Raw genomic sequence first — 15,302 nt, forward strand, 5'->3', positions numbered from 1 at the left:
TATAATCAGATATAACTTCTAAAGATGAAAAGTATAGTAATTGAAATGAAAACCTTAATGGACACATTAAATGGCATCCTAGACGTGGATATTTAGAGAATTAGAGGAGAAACCTGAAGAAATATCTCAGAGAACAGCCCAGACAGATGGAGAAATGGAAAATATAACAAAGAACGGAGTGAGAAGATTCAAATACATCTACTCAAAGAGAGCCTAGAGATAACTGTGGAGGAGTAATATTTCAACAAATAATGGCTGACAATTTTTCAGAATGTTTGATAAAACTAATCTTCAGATTAAACATCAAATGGAGTATATTAAAATTAATCAATGCCTTGACCTATTTTGGTGAAATTGTAGAACACCAAAGACACAGATAAACTATTAAAACCAACCAGAGAAAAGAGACAGATTACCAATGATGGGCTGATTAGACTCACAGCTAAAAGAACAGTATGGAGGCAATAGGAGAGACCACTTCTGGTAATTATCAAGTAGCTCCTCTCCTGCCAGCCCTCCCACAGATACCGGCTATAAACTCTGCTCAAGATTTTAAGGAAAAGAAAAACAAAACTATTTGAAGGCACTGGCTAGGAGAGGAGTTGGCACTTGGAAAAACAAAATGGTACTAGGGTTTTCCAGAAAACTTTCCTGGTCTTAAGACTTTTAGCTTGTGGGTAGGCAGGAGGCTGCACCATTCATGGAAGCTAAAATTCAGATAGAAAATCCTCAGTATTACTGACTTGAGGAACCAGAGTACAGAATTTGCAAAAACCACAGCAGCTGGAAAGGGAGTTGGGAAATTTTAGGAAAGAAGGAGGCAGAGGGGAGTAACCTCCAGTTCTGTGTATAAATTCTAACCCAATCTCTAGTCAACTGGTAAGGGCCCAAGCAGCACAGAGTAAGCTAAAAGGGCTAAAGGGAGAATTCTGCAGCCTCTCATCATTGGGTATACAGAGTTGGCAGTTAGAGTTCAACAAAGTTAACTGGTTTAAAAAAAAAAAAATAGCAAAAACGCTCTTCATAGAAAATAATAGAACCAAGAACCTATACAGCATATCATTCAAATTGTCCAAGACACGATCCAAGATTACTCAGTATACAAAGAAACAGGAAAACATGAAACTTACTCAAGAGAAAGACAACCCAAGGAGAGAAACCCTCAAATGCTCAAATTAGCAGACAAGGATTTTTAAAGTTTTAGCTATTATTATTGTGCCCAAGGGCATAAAGAAAAATATGTTCATAATGAATATATAGGTTATCTCAGCAGAGAAATAGGAACTACTGTAAAAAGAACCAAATGGAGGTTCTAGAACTAAAAACTGCAATATATGAAATAATATTCGAGGTAATAAGAACAATATCAAAGTTTTGAGAGAAAATTACTATCAAATTAGAAAATTATATTCACCAAATCGATCACTCCTGAATAAGGGTGAAATGATGTCATTTCTAGCCAAACACACACAGATATAGTTCACTCTAGGAACTTTTACAAGATAATCTTCAGGAGTAAGCACATGTCTTATATTGACTATTTTATATGCATGATGTATTCCCAATAAAATATTTTAAAAAACTATAAGTATATAGCAGAAGTGTAGCTATATAAACCACTTATGATGAAGGCAGAAAAAAGCATTATGAAAAAATGGCATACATATGCTCAGGGATGAGATAGCACCTTGGAGAAAATTAGCTATATATATATAATCTGTCCAAGCAGGGACTCAGGGTGCTCAGAAGAGGAGTGGGGAGGGCTCCTGACAGATGGTAAAGAACAGGACCCCACCATGGTTGTGGGGATCACAGCTAAGAAAGCCACGGCCCTTCACACCTCAAAATATACCCACTGAAGAGCAGTAAAGCTCCAATATGGCACTTCAGAATGGGGACAGGCTCAGAAATCTATTCTGTGCTAGAATTGGGTGTCATCCTTCAATTTTGTGGATCTCCAGCCTTTTCCCAGTTAAGGGAGTCTGCAGCCAGGCTATGTTGACATTCCTTGCCCTCCTCCCTCCTATCTCCTTTCTTTTTCTGTTCTCCAGGGAAAGAGATGGGTTTAGGAATAAGCATATGTTTAAACAAAACAGAGAAGAGTGTAAGAGGAAATATTTTTCCCATCAGATTTCAGAGGCTGTATATATGATGTCATCAAAGGGGAAGTCATTGAAGATTGATTTCTATTTGTGAAAAAATGGCACAAGAAAATATCAATAAGATTTCAATGGGCATAATTTACTTTCAATATAATTTGCTGTGTGTCAGGATTTTACACGGGGGTGAAATTAAAAATGTGATCCATAGGATAAAAATGGTTAAATATTATAACCATAGGGATGTACACCAGAAAGATAATTTTTTGATAGACAACTCTTATCCTGAAAGGGTGAAATAATAACCCCATTTTGAAGATTGACATGAGAGACATATTCATGTTGATCAGACTTATAATACACTATATTTTTACTGTTATAATTGAGGGCAACAATATTTTTAATCACCTATTATAAAAAGGCCCAGAAATAGCATGGAATGTATATATCAAAAACACGAAGAATTCATCAAAAATTCCTGAACACAGGGTAAACTATCTGTACTCCCAGTCTTTCCTCAGGAATGTATAAACCATGTCTCTCTTTCTCTAGTATGTATTCTATTTGTCAGTTTATGAATATTACCATACTTTGTTTTGTTCATTTCTAATTGCCATAAGCAACTAGGTTTTCTTTTTTTTTTTTCCCTTTATCTGCATGGAAAGTGCAATATTTTTCTCGTGAAGCTTTATAGGAGTGAGAGAAGGGAAAATTAAATTTTCCATAACATTTTCCTGGATAAAAGGTTTTTCAGTGAATAGACTTCAAAATCAGAGTTAGGAATATGTGTTTACAAAAATAAGAGTGTATATCCAACGTATATTGTTTACTTAGCATGTTTTCAAAGTGACTTTGGAAAGCAAAGTGCTGTTTGATTTTCTTAATGTTTTCATTTTAAGTTTCTATGATAGGATTAAACTGCTTTGATAATAAATACTGAAATTTCAAGCTCATATTTTTCCTTGCATATATTTCCACTTAGAGGTACACTGGCAATAAAATGAATGAAAGAATGAATTAAAGTGAAATGAATTATTTTCAATTTATCTGACATATACTATGATTCACTCCATATAAAATTGCCAATGGATAGTTTCAGGACTGTGCTACTTAGAGTTTTATAGAGCTGAGTCAGCTGAACTGAATTAGTGATTGATTTCTAAAAGCTTCCCTTAAGTAAACTTAATCTATTTTTGCCTTTTTATATCCTAGGTGCCCAAACCAGTAGATTATTCTTGCCAACCCTGGTAAGTATTAACAATGTTTCTGTAGCTAAATTGAAATACCATACCCTTCGCTTGAGGACTCCTTAAATGTGTGGGTAGTAAACCACATTCCATTTCCATTTGTCCTGGCTAAAGGTGTTCTTGATGGAACAAAACACCATAATAGATTTATATATTGCTGACCTTTTCATATTTCTATCAGAATGGTGTCTGTGTGTGTGTGTGTGTGTGTGTGTGTGTGTGTGTATTTGACTATAAATTCAACATTTATAACAGCCACAGAAAGAATGGAATATAGGCAAATATGTATCATATAAAAATTTTAGAAAACTTGATTTTATGAAGCAGGGAGAAAAAAATAAGTATGAGTCCATGGTCTGAAACTGAAAATTAGCCCCCAAAAGGATGGTATATCCTAAAAATACAAATTTAGAGCATGCAATATGGGAGGAGCAAGATTTATTGACCTCTGAAATTTGGGGCCTAAATGGGTTCACCTACCTCTTCAAGGATGGAAGTATCATTAATAGAAACAAGGGAGTGAAGTAGATAATGGTGTATTACTTTTTAGACATGATGAGTTTAATGAACAGTGATATCTTCAACTAGAAAAAATATATTTAGGATACAGAATAGGTATGATCATTCTAAGATGTAGCTAATATATTCTGATACTTGGTATGTGCTGGGCAATATGCTTCCTACTTCATGTTTTTTATCTCATTGTTTTTCCAATGTTTTCCTTTTTTATATATAAGAAAGATTTTTATTATCCCCTTTTTACAGATGAGGAAACAAAAGTTAAGGCCATGCAACTAGTAGGCGATAGTGTCAGGATTCCAACATATGCCATCTGTGCTTGCTATACCCGCTCAAAATACAAAACCTGGCCGTATTTACTCTTTCCATTTGTTTCCTGAATTTTGTGTTTGAATCCTCTTAAAATGACCAAATCTATTTCCATATTCTTGTTATTGAAGTATATGCATACAGAATGTGTACATAAGTGAGATATCCTGAGACTATATGCTATTGGTTCAGTTTGCAAGTATAGATAACACCTGAATTGTATGATATTTAAATAATATTCTGGTATTTTCTGTTGTATAACCAAAGCCTGGAAAATGTTAGATTGTTTTTCAATGTGTGGGAATACATTGTTCAAAATATGGGATTCTTCTCCTTGTCAGACCCCTGCTCTTCTGAGTAGTCGCTTTCTCTCTTCTGTAGCCATTGTCTACTTCCTCTAACTGCCTTCCATGGAACTTAGCACTGAGTTTGCTGAAGAAACTGTAGTAGGTTTGCTCTAGAACTAGGAATGCTTACTAATTTTTGCCTGGTTAAAGACAAAATTGAGATCCTAGTTTCTGTGGAATTTAGACTAATCCTGACAGGAACTTAATTTGGAGAATAGAGATGATAGCATGGACAATTAAGCTAGAAAACATCAGGAACCTGTGAAATTATGAGTGTAAAGAGAAGCTTCCTTCTTTTTCTTTTACCATTTTTCATGTAGCTAGACACCGTAGTCACAAAGATAATGATTTTAGAGATAAATACCAATGCCACACCATATGGATTTTATGAAATAAACCAATCAATACCTGGGAATCATTCAGGGCACAGGAGAACAGCTTTTGCATCCTTTATAAAAAATTATCTTATGTTTTTTAGAGAGCTGTAGGTTTACAGAAAAAAATCACGCATATAATACAGAGTTCCCATATACCACCCTATTATTAACATACTGCGTTAGTATGATACGTTTGTTACAACTGATAAAAGAACGTTTTTATAATTGTACTATTACCTATAGTCCATGTTTTACATTAGGGTGGTACTGTTCACGTATACAGTCCTATCCTTTTCTTAAAAAAAAAAATTATTCTAGTACCATATATTTAACCTAAAATTTCCCATTTTAGCCACAAATATATAATTTAGTGGTGTTAATTACATTCACAATGCTGTGCTGCTACCATCAACACCATCCCAGGTGGAAACACTGTACAATTTAAACATTAACTCCCCATTCCCTACCCCCACCTCAGCCCCTGGTTCCCTGTATTCTGGTTTCTAATTCTTTGAATTTTATTTTTCTAATTATTTCTTAAGTCTGAGATCAAACAAATATTTGTCCTTTGTGCCTGGCTTATTTCACTCAACATGATGACTTTAGGGTTCATCTGTGTTGTTGCATGTATCAGAACTTTATTCTTTTCTGTGGCTGAATAATACTCCATTGTGTGTATATACCACACTTGATCCATTCATCGGTTGATTGACACTTGGGTTGCTACCATCTTTGGGCAATTGTGAATAATGATGCTATGAACATTAGTGTCCAAATATCTGTTCGAGTCCCTACTTTCAATTCTTCTGGGTATTTACCTAATAGCTGGATTGCTGGGTCATATGGTAAAGTCAGGAAGTGTGAGTTTTCCAACTTCATTCTTTTTCAGGATATTTTTGGCTGCTCAGGGCCACTTACCCTTCCAAATAAATTTGATAATTGTATTTTTAATGTCTGCAAATTAGGCTGTTGAAATTTTGATTGGAATTGCATTGAATCTCTAAATTGCTTTGGGTAGTATTGAGATATTAACGATTGTCACAGCCCAAGGGGGCTTTTGCAGCTGAAGGACTAAAGATGCCAGGCACATTCTGAGACATGAGCTTTTATTCAGAGCTCACTTATTAAGGAAATGGAAGTTGGTCACATTGCCGTGGATTCAGGAGCTGCTCTGAATGGCGGCAGGTTCAGAGCTCAACATGAAGATACTCTGCAAAAGCAGGGGATGCCAGGGAGTGGTTTATAAGGGTTAGGACAAAGACATTCCAAAGGTCTGAGAGCATATGTGCGGGAACAGGGGGTGTGCCGGTTTGAATGTATTGTGTCCCCCAAATGCCATTATCTTTGTCTTGTGGGGCAGAAGTTTTGGTGCTGGTTAGATTTGCTTGGAATGTGCCCCACCCAGCTGTGGGTGATGATTTTGATGAGATGTTCCCATGGAGGCGTGGCCCCGCGCATTCAGGGTGGGCCTTGATCAGTTGAGCTATATAAATGAGCTGACTCAAAGAGAGGGAACGGAGTGCAGCTGGGAGTGATGTTTTGAAGAGGAGCAAGCTTGCTAGAGAGGAACATCCTGGGAGAAAGCCATTTTGAGGCCAGAGCTTTGGAGCAGACGCCAGCTGCCTTCCCAGCTAACAGAGGTTTTCCGGACACCATTGGCCATCCTCCAGTGAAGGTACCCGATTGCTGAGGTGTTACCTTGGACGCTTTGTGACCTTAAGACTGTGACTGTGTAGCGAAATAAACTCCCGTTTTATAAAAGCCTATCCGTCTCTGGTGTTTTGCATTCTGCAGCATTAGCAAACTAGGACAGATTTTGGTACCAGAGAAGTGGGGTGCTTTTGCTGCTGAGTTTGCAAATACCAAACATGTTGGAACGGCTTTTCAAATGGATAATGGGAAGATTCTGGAAGAATTGTGAGGAGCTTGATAGAAAAGGCCAAAACTGCTTTAAAGAGACTGTTTATGGAAATATGGAGTCTAAAGATACTTCTGATGAGGACTTGAGCAGAAATGATGAATGTGTTGTTGCAAACTGGAAGAAAGGCAATCCTTGTTTTAAAGTGGCAAAGAATTTGGCAAAATTGAGTCCTGGTGTCAGATGGAAGGAAGAATTTGAAAGCGGCAACCTGTAATACTTAGCTGAGGAGATCTCCAGACTACATATGGAGGACGTACCCTGGCTTCTCCTTGCAGCTTATAGTAAAATGCGAGCGGAGAGAGATAAACTTAGAACTGAACTCTTGGGTTCAAAGAGACCAGAAGCTGATCACTTGGAAAATTACGAGCTTCCAGGGGGTGGAATCCCTGAAACTACAGCCCAACATGAGGATGTAACCAGACACGGAACCCAGCTGCCATTTCAGTACAAGCCAAGATTGGAGACGGAATTATCCAGAAAGGATTTGTGGAAAGTCCTATTGTCTGATGGCTTTGACCCCTGTGTGCTTCATGCAAAGCCAACAGAATTTTTGCGAGATCTTTATAGACAGAGCCATTGCCAGTCTGGACTGGAGGAGACAGACAAGGAAAAAATTAAAGGAAAAATCTCTTCAAAGACAGAGCCATGGAGGTTGAGGTCTGGAGTCAGGAGGTCTCGGGCTGGGAGAGCGGAGCAGCCCACATGCAAGGAAAGGGTGAGTTTGCCCTGGAGGTTGAGGGCGGGCTTTCCGCCTCGATGCTCTGGAAGAGTTTTGCCATCTGAGGTCTGAAAGAGGGCAGAGCACATTCCCAGGGAATTGGGAAGAGCCTGGCTGCCACCACACCGTTCTGAAGGGGTTGAGCGTGTGCCCCGGAGATGGAAGGGAATCTGGGAGCTGCCCCGATGTTTGAGGAGGGTGGGGCCGAGAAGGTGGTCTCCCCAATGTGTGGAAATGTTGGAGCACTCACCCAAGCATTTGGAGAGAAAAGGGCTGCCACAAAGGCCCTTAGGAAGCATTAGACTCCCGCTCTCTCAAGCCCAAGGATGCAACATTGTTCTGTAAATGACTCTCAGACTTTGAAATCTAATGGAGTTTGTCCTGCGGGTTTTAGGAACTGTTTTGCTCCTATTAACCCTGTTTTCCTTACTGTTTCTCCTTATGGCAATGGAAATGTTTATCCTATGAATGTCTGTCCTTTGTATATTGGGAGCACATAACTTGTTCTAAGTTCACAGATCCACAGCTAAAGAAAAATTATGCCTTAGGACTGGCCATGCCTATAATTGATTTTGATGGGATCTTGTACTTAACTTTTGTTACTGAAATGATATAAGTTTTTGTGATATTGTGATGGAATTAATGTATTTTGTATTTGGAAAGATGATGTCATTTTGGGGTCCAGGGGGTGGAATGTCCCGGTTTGAATGTATTGTGTCCCCCAAATGTCATTATCTTTGTGGTCTTGTGGGGCAGAAGTTTTGGTGCTGGTTAGATTTGCTTGGAATGTGCCCCACCCAGCTATGGGTGATGATTTTGATGAGATATTCCCATGGAGGTGTGGCCCCGCCCATTAGGGGTGGGCCTTGATCGGTGGAGCCATATAAATGAGCTGACTCAAAGAGAGGGAATGGAGTGCAGCTGGGAGTGATGTTTTGAAGAGGAGCAAGCTTGCTAGAGAGGAACATCCTGGGAGAAAGCCGTTTTGAGGCCGGAGCTTTGGAGCAGACGCCAGCTGCCTTCCCAGCTAACAGAGGTTTTCCAGATGCCGTTGGCCATCCTCCGGTGAAAGTACCCGATTGCTGATGTGTTACCTTGGACGCTTTGTGGCCTTAAGACTGTAACTGTGTAGCAAAATAAACCCCCGTTTTATAAAAGCCTATCCTTCTCTGGTGTTTTGCATTCTGCAGCATTAGCAAACTAGGACAGGGGGTCTTGTGAACATAGGGAGGGAGCAATTATAGTCAGCAGTGAAGAGGGGAGGATTATAGGTTATCTCATAGATAATAGTATCCCAGGGAGTTTCAAGGAAGAGGTAGTTTCAGGATGGAGGTAAGCTCTAGACTATGTTTAGTGCAGGAGGCCTGATTTTACAAGGAGGGTAGGTCAAACCTTAACTGACCTAGGTCATGCAAGCTGCTGTGTGCAGTCTTCAAGGCCCTTGGGGAAGGCCCTGGGCCTGGGGCTCCCACAACAATATTTAGTCTTCCAGTCCATGAATGTGGAATGTCTTTCCATTTATTTAGGTCTTTGATTTCTTTTAGCAATGTTCTGTAGTTTTTTTGTGTACTAGTCCTTTACATCTTTGACTGGATTTATTCCTAGATATTTGATTCTTTTAGTTGCTATTGTGAATGGTATTTTTTTCTTGGTTTCTTCTTCTGATTTTTCATTGCTTATGTGTAGAAACACTTCTGATATTTGGGTGTTGATCTTGAACTCCACTACTATGCTGAATTCATTTGTTAGCTCTAGGAGCTTTGTTGTTGATTTTTCAGGATTTTCTGTATATCGGATCGTATCTTCTACAAATAGGGAAATTTTACTTCTTCCTTTCTAATTTGGATGTCTTTTATTGCTTTATTTTGCCTAATTGCTCTAGCTAGGACTTCCAGTACAGTGTTGGATAACAGTGGTGATGGTAGACATCCTTGTCTTGTTCCTGATTTTAAAAGGGAAGCTTTTAGTCTTTCACAATAAGTACGACATTAGCTCTGGGGTTTTCATAAATGCCCTTTATCATATAGAGGAAATTTCCTTCTATTCCTGGTTTTTAAAATGTTTTTATCAATCAGGAGTGCCAGGTTTTGAAGACAGCAGGCCTGGTAAAGGTTGAAGAAGGTGCCATACTGAAAAGAGAGGGGTTGAAGTAAAGTATATATTAAGAATGCTGTAGTCCTGTTGCATAGTTCAATTCCAGTACTGTGAGAAGTGGCATCATATATACTTCCTACCTTCTCCTTGCTTCCAGATAGGAATTTTTTTAATGTAATTTTATTGAGATTTACTCACATACCATATAATCCAACCAAATATACAATCAGAGGCTCACAGTATCATCATATAGTTGTACATTCATCGCCACAATGAATTTTAGAACATTTTCATTACTCCAAAATAAAGAAAAAAATAAAAAAGAACAACCTAAACATCCTCTTACCCTTACCTTTCCCCCCACTATTTATATATATATTTTTGTCTTTATTTTATTACTCATTTGCCCATACACAGGATAAAGGAAGTGTCAGTCACAGGCTTTTCACAAACACACTGTCACATGGTAAAAGCTATATAGTTATACATTCATCATTAAGAATCAAGTCTACTGGATTACAGTTCAACAGATTCAGGTATTTCCTTCCAATTATTCTAGTACACTGGAAACTAAAAAGGAATATTTATATGATGCATAAGAATAACCCCCAGAATGACCTCTTGACTCTATCTGAAATCTCCTAGCTGTAGAAACTTTATATTTTGTCATTTCTTTTCCACCTTTTGGTCAAGAAGGCTTTCTCAGTCCCACAATGCCACGGCCAGGCTCATCCCTGGGAATCATGTCTCCAGATGGGAATTTGGAAGAACTTTCTCTAAAGAACTGAAATGCCTCAGAGTTTAAAAAAAAAAAAAAATTATAGCATTTGGGTGTTATCTAGCCAAACCACCTGGTTCTTTTCAAATGTTCAGGTTCCTACTCAGTGAGCCTATGCTGTCTTGGAGCCCGTACATATAGAACCAGTCACCTCTTGGATGCCTTCTTCTTAATATGAACAGACAATAAAGGGTAACCAGACATTTGAGGAAATCCTTGAACTATGGACCAAATAAAAGAAATGGTAAAAAGAAAGTTGAAAAAATAGACACATTAGAGTGCACAGAAAAGAAGAATTAAAAAAAAAAAACCACTTTAATTTCTATCCTAAGAATTATGAGGAGGAATCACATCCCTGGAATTGAAGTTTTGCAAAAGAAATAATCAAAGAACAAGAAAGAACTCTTCTAAGTTAAACATTGAGTAGAAGAGTTGGAAAATAAAATTGAGCAAATATCCCGGAAAATCAAAGAGATAAAGCTTATGGGAAAAAATATGGAATTTACACAGTCAACCAATAAAGCACAACTTTAACTAGCATGAATTTCAGAAAAAGAAAATAGAGAGTGGCTATTATCAAAGAAATAATAAAAATTTCTTAAAACTGAGGGATATGTGATTTCAAATTGAATATGCTACTGAGAGTCCAACTCACTGTGAAAGTAAAAAAAATCCAGCACATATCAAGGAGGTACATTATCATTAAATTTCATAATATTGAGCATACAGAAACAATATGCAGTTTTTCAGCTAGAAAGTAATCAGGTCATATATAAAGAGTAAGAAATCGGAGTAGGATTGAATTGGAAATTAGAAGACAAAGGAGCAATGCCTTACAAATCTCAGAGGAAAATCATCTCTCACCTAGAATTCTATACCCAGCTAAATGATGAATTAAAGCGTTAAGGTAAAATAAAGATATTTTCTCAGAGTATCACACCCCATGTATCCTTTTATAGGAAGTCAAAGGATGAGCTAGTAAACCAAGACAGAGGGTGTTCCGGTTTGCTAATGCTGCCAGAATGCAAAATACCAGAAATGGATTGGCTTTTACAAAGGGGGTTTATTTGGTTACACAGTTACAGTCTTAAGGCCATAAAGTGTCTGAGGTACTTTCACTGGAGAAAGGCCATTGGCATCCAGAAAACCTCTGTTAGCTAGGAAGGCGTGTGACTGGCGTCTGCTTGCTCCCACTTGTGTTTTGAAGCAGCATTCTCCAAAATGTCTCTGTGTCAGCTTCTCAGGGCAAACTCTGGGCTAGTACCTCCAAAGCATCAGCAAAACTCTGCTTTCAATGGCCGTCTTCAAAATGTCTCTGTAAGTTGCAGCAGCAGGCTCCTTTTGTCTGAGCTCTTATATAGGGCTCTAGTAAACTAATCAAGGCCCACACTGAATGGGTGGGGCCACAACTCCGTGGAAATTATCTAATCAGAGTTACCACCTATAGTTGGGTGGGTCACATCTCCATGGGAATGACCTAATCCAAAGGTTCCAACTTAATGCTAGTACATCTGCCCCCACAAGATTGCATCAAAGAGCATGGCATTTTGGGGGACACAATGCATCCAAACCAGCACAGAGGGATATACAGAATCCAGGAAATAGGATCAAACTTAGGAAAAAGGCAAAGTGAAGTTCCAGCACTGCAATAATTAAGCAGGCTGAGAGAGCAAGAGGTATCAAAGAGAGTGGAGGGCTCAAGAAGCAATGTCTCTTCGGAAAAAAATGAACTGTTAAATTTTATGATATTGAAAAATGTATTATGGGTATTTTTACAAATTAACTTGGAGGACTGGAAAAGAATTTATGATAAGAGACAAAGGAGCCTGAGTAAACAAAACATGAGGCAATTATTTTTTGACTGTCAGATATATGTTCTTTGAATGTGAAATCATGCCAAATCCAGGCCGGTGATGGTTTGGCTTTGTAAAGTTTACAGAAAAGAGAAGAGTAAAGAGCAACACTATGAAAGAATGAGCACAGGTGGGAAAAACTGATTTTCCTTATTGGCATCTAAAATTGCTAAATTAAGAAATAAGAGTATAATCATGTCATTTAGAAATCTGCAAGTAGGAACAGTAGAAAAACAAACTTTTGGTTTTTCATTATAATGTAAGCTATGCCCATGTATTACTTTGAAAAAAATGCATACAGTATATACTAATTGTCATAAGTGCTGTGAAGGAAAAAGAGTGATACGTAGTGAAATAAGGGGGTAGAGGGTTCAGGGTGTGGGGCAACATTCGTGGATGAGATGATCAAAGCAGAGCTCTCTAAACCTGAATGGTGAGAAGGAATGTGTGCTGATGAGGCTTGAGTGTTTTCCAGGCAACCATAGTCTGAGAAGACTCTAAGTCCCAAAGGCACTTGGCAAGTTTCTGGGCTTAGAAGAAAGCTCAAGATAAGTGAAGAAGGTGCCTGGTTGTCAGAAATAAGTATGAAGAACTAGAGGTGGGCCAGATCATGCTAGGTTCTAACAATTCAAGAGTTGTAACAGCTTTTAATCCAATGTCCCATCTGCATAAAATGCCCTTACCTCCTCTGCTATACTTGATGGAAACCTCTCATGCCTTCCTTCAACAAACTTTTGTTGAGTGCCTACCATGTATATATTAAATAAGTATTTGTGGTAGATTACAGACTGATATTTAGTGTGAGTTACATGAGTCTATATGTGAATCAGAGAATTTTCTGGAAAATCTGGAAGACATAAACACAAGAATTTTTCCACTTTCACTTTGCTAGTAAATACTAGGCTTTATATTTGATATTAAATATCATTGAAGAATATTTTAAGTTTTAATTTGGACCTTTCATTGTTACTGTTATTGTTATGAAGTTTGGATATGTTTGAGGTCGACATAGTCTAGGAAGAAATGAATTCTGTTTTTGAAAAATATCTACCTTTTAAAAATAAATTTTACCACTACTAAGGAAAATGGGTTACTAAAACTGTGGACTACAAGAATTTAATCTTACATACAAAATATTTATTTAAAAATAATTTAAATTGTTACTGGAATTTTCTTTTAAATGATTAAATGAGATTTCATTTCATAGTGTATATAAAAGAGCATAAAATTTGGTGTGTGTGTCGGGATGTGTGTGTGTATGCACATCTTATGCAAGACATTTTTTCACCAAATCCAAATCTTTCCCCTTGTTATCCCTAAACTCTCCATAGCGATCTTTGCAACCCAATGCCTACTGACTTCTCCATTTGTCCCATTATTTATTTGATAAATATTTGCTGAGTGCTTACTATGTATTAGGCAGTGCTCATTTTACTCTTATTTGCTCTGTAGAGCATTTGTGTTTAGACATATTAAAGAATTATCTTTTAATTATTTATTTTAACTATTTTTAAAGCAATACAAGTAGTATAGAAATAAAAACAGCTCAGATCCGCCACCAAATTAAAATTGTAACAGATACTTATTTTTAGCTTCTGTTCTCTTCCAGGTACATTACCCAAATTTTCTGTGTTATTCTTTCTTATAGGTATGCTGGAGCAATGGAAAGATTGCAGGCAGAGACTGAACTTATTAATAGGGTAAATAGTACTTACCTTGTGAGGCACAGGACCAAAGAGTCAGGAGAATATGCAATTAGCATTAAGTAAGTAGGACAAGTACTTTTACAGACATAGATTTCCTGTTTTCATAGTTGCGTAGACCATCCAACATGTATAATGCTGAAGTTGAAAACCAAGATTCTAATTGCAGCAGAAATAATGCATCTATCCACACAGTTCATTAACAGCTGAAAATATCTGTTAAAAAACAGCAATAAGTGTTATAGGCTGCTAATAGGCATATTAGAATTCTTTCATAACATTGTATTTTTGGTAATTTGATGTGTGTATATTTCTAGTAAATCCTAAGAATATAACTACTAGATTTTGTTTGATATTTTGTTTTTCTGCATTCTCAAAGTGAACTAACTAAATTGGGCATAATGACTGGTTAAATTTTACCTGCCTTCTCACCTCAAATATTGGATATATCTTTAACCAATTTAGTAAATATATTTTGTTAATTAGCTGTCACTGGTGTATTGGCATAGGTATATATTTTGTCCTCAGAACTAATTCCTATAATGTTATTGTGGCATGGCCTCTGGTAATTATTGATTTCTACTGATTAAAAACACATTTATATTCATAAGTTATTCATTGCCCACAGGTACAATAATGAAGCAAAGCACATCAAGATTTTAACAAGAGACGGCTTTTTTCACATTGCAGAAAATAGAAAATTTAAAAGTTTAATGGTAAGCATTGATGGTTCTTATATTTTTCTGTTACTAGAAAAGTCAGTGTTAATTCTATAGCTTCTTGGAATTTTGTTTACTGGAAAATAAGAATTCTGAAGTAGAATCATAACAGCTACCATTATTCCATGTGCCAGACCCTTTACACAGTAAAGGGCTTTTAGCATCCTGAAAGTGGAGAGTAGAATCGTGAAAATTCTGATTTTAAGAGTCCCAATTAAGTTTTACTTACTTTAATCATATTTTTAATTGTAAACTAAGTTTACAAATTTTAGTCTTTCAGAGTCTACACTGTTTATGACTCTTATCAAATCAGTAGAATAATTCAAATACAAGTACAGTTATCTTTCAGTTATTTTTGTGAGTTTTGCCTTCTTTTGTAATGGTGTGCAGCAAAATTTTAATATGCATTGCTTTCCTTCTTTTCCTTCCTTTACCTCTGTTTCATCGTTCAGGCAAACAAGGATATTTTAACTTCCGGCATAAAAATGTGTAATTAGTAAAATACAGCTCTCAATTAGGTTCATTTTATACAAATTGCCATATAAAATCAAATTGAAAAGCCTTTTGTATTTCCTGCTATTGTAAATTAACCGTGCTACAGTTCTCCTTCATTACCTT

The 15,302-nt window shown here is 37.0% G+C and overlaps 1 protein-coding gene across 5 annotated transcripts in view; it reads left to right on the forward strand.

Annotated features, from left to right (window-relative positions):
• Positions 1-15,302, forward strand: part of VAV3 (vav guanine nucleotide exchange factor 3) — a 375,496-nt gene that overhangs the window by 332,517 nt on the left and 27,677 nt on the right. For all 5 annotated transcript variants that reach the window (XR_005215287.1, XM_037826497.1, XM_037826494.1 and 2 more), the window contains 3 exons: positions 3,312-3,346; positions 13,911-14,027; positions 14,594-14,681. Coding sequence is in view for 4 of the 5 variants with exons in the window: in XM_037826497.1 (XP_037682425.1) it covers positions 3,312-3,346; positions 13,911-14,027; positions 14,594-14,681 (240 nt within the window). In the remaining variant the exon portion in view is untranslated. The remainder of the gene's footprint in view (positions 1-3,311; positions 3,347-13,910; positions 14,028-14,593; positions 14,682-15,302) is intronic.

The sequence above is a fragment of the Choloepus didactylus genome, chromosome 2 (genome assembly GCF_015220235.1).
Source record: "Choloepus didactylus isolate mChoDid1 chromosome 2, mChoDid1.pri, whole genome shotgun sequence".
NCBI classification, from domain to species: domain Eukaryota; kingdom Metazoa; phylum Chordata; class Mammalia; order Pilosa; family Megalonychidae; genus Choloepus; species Choloepus didactylus.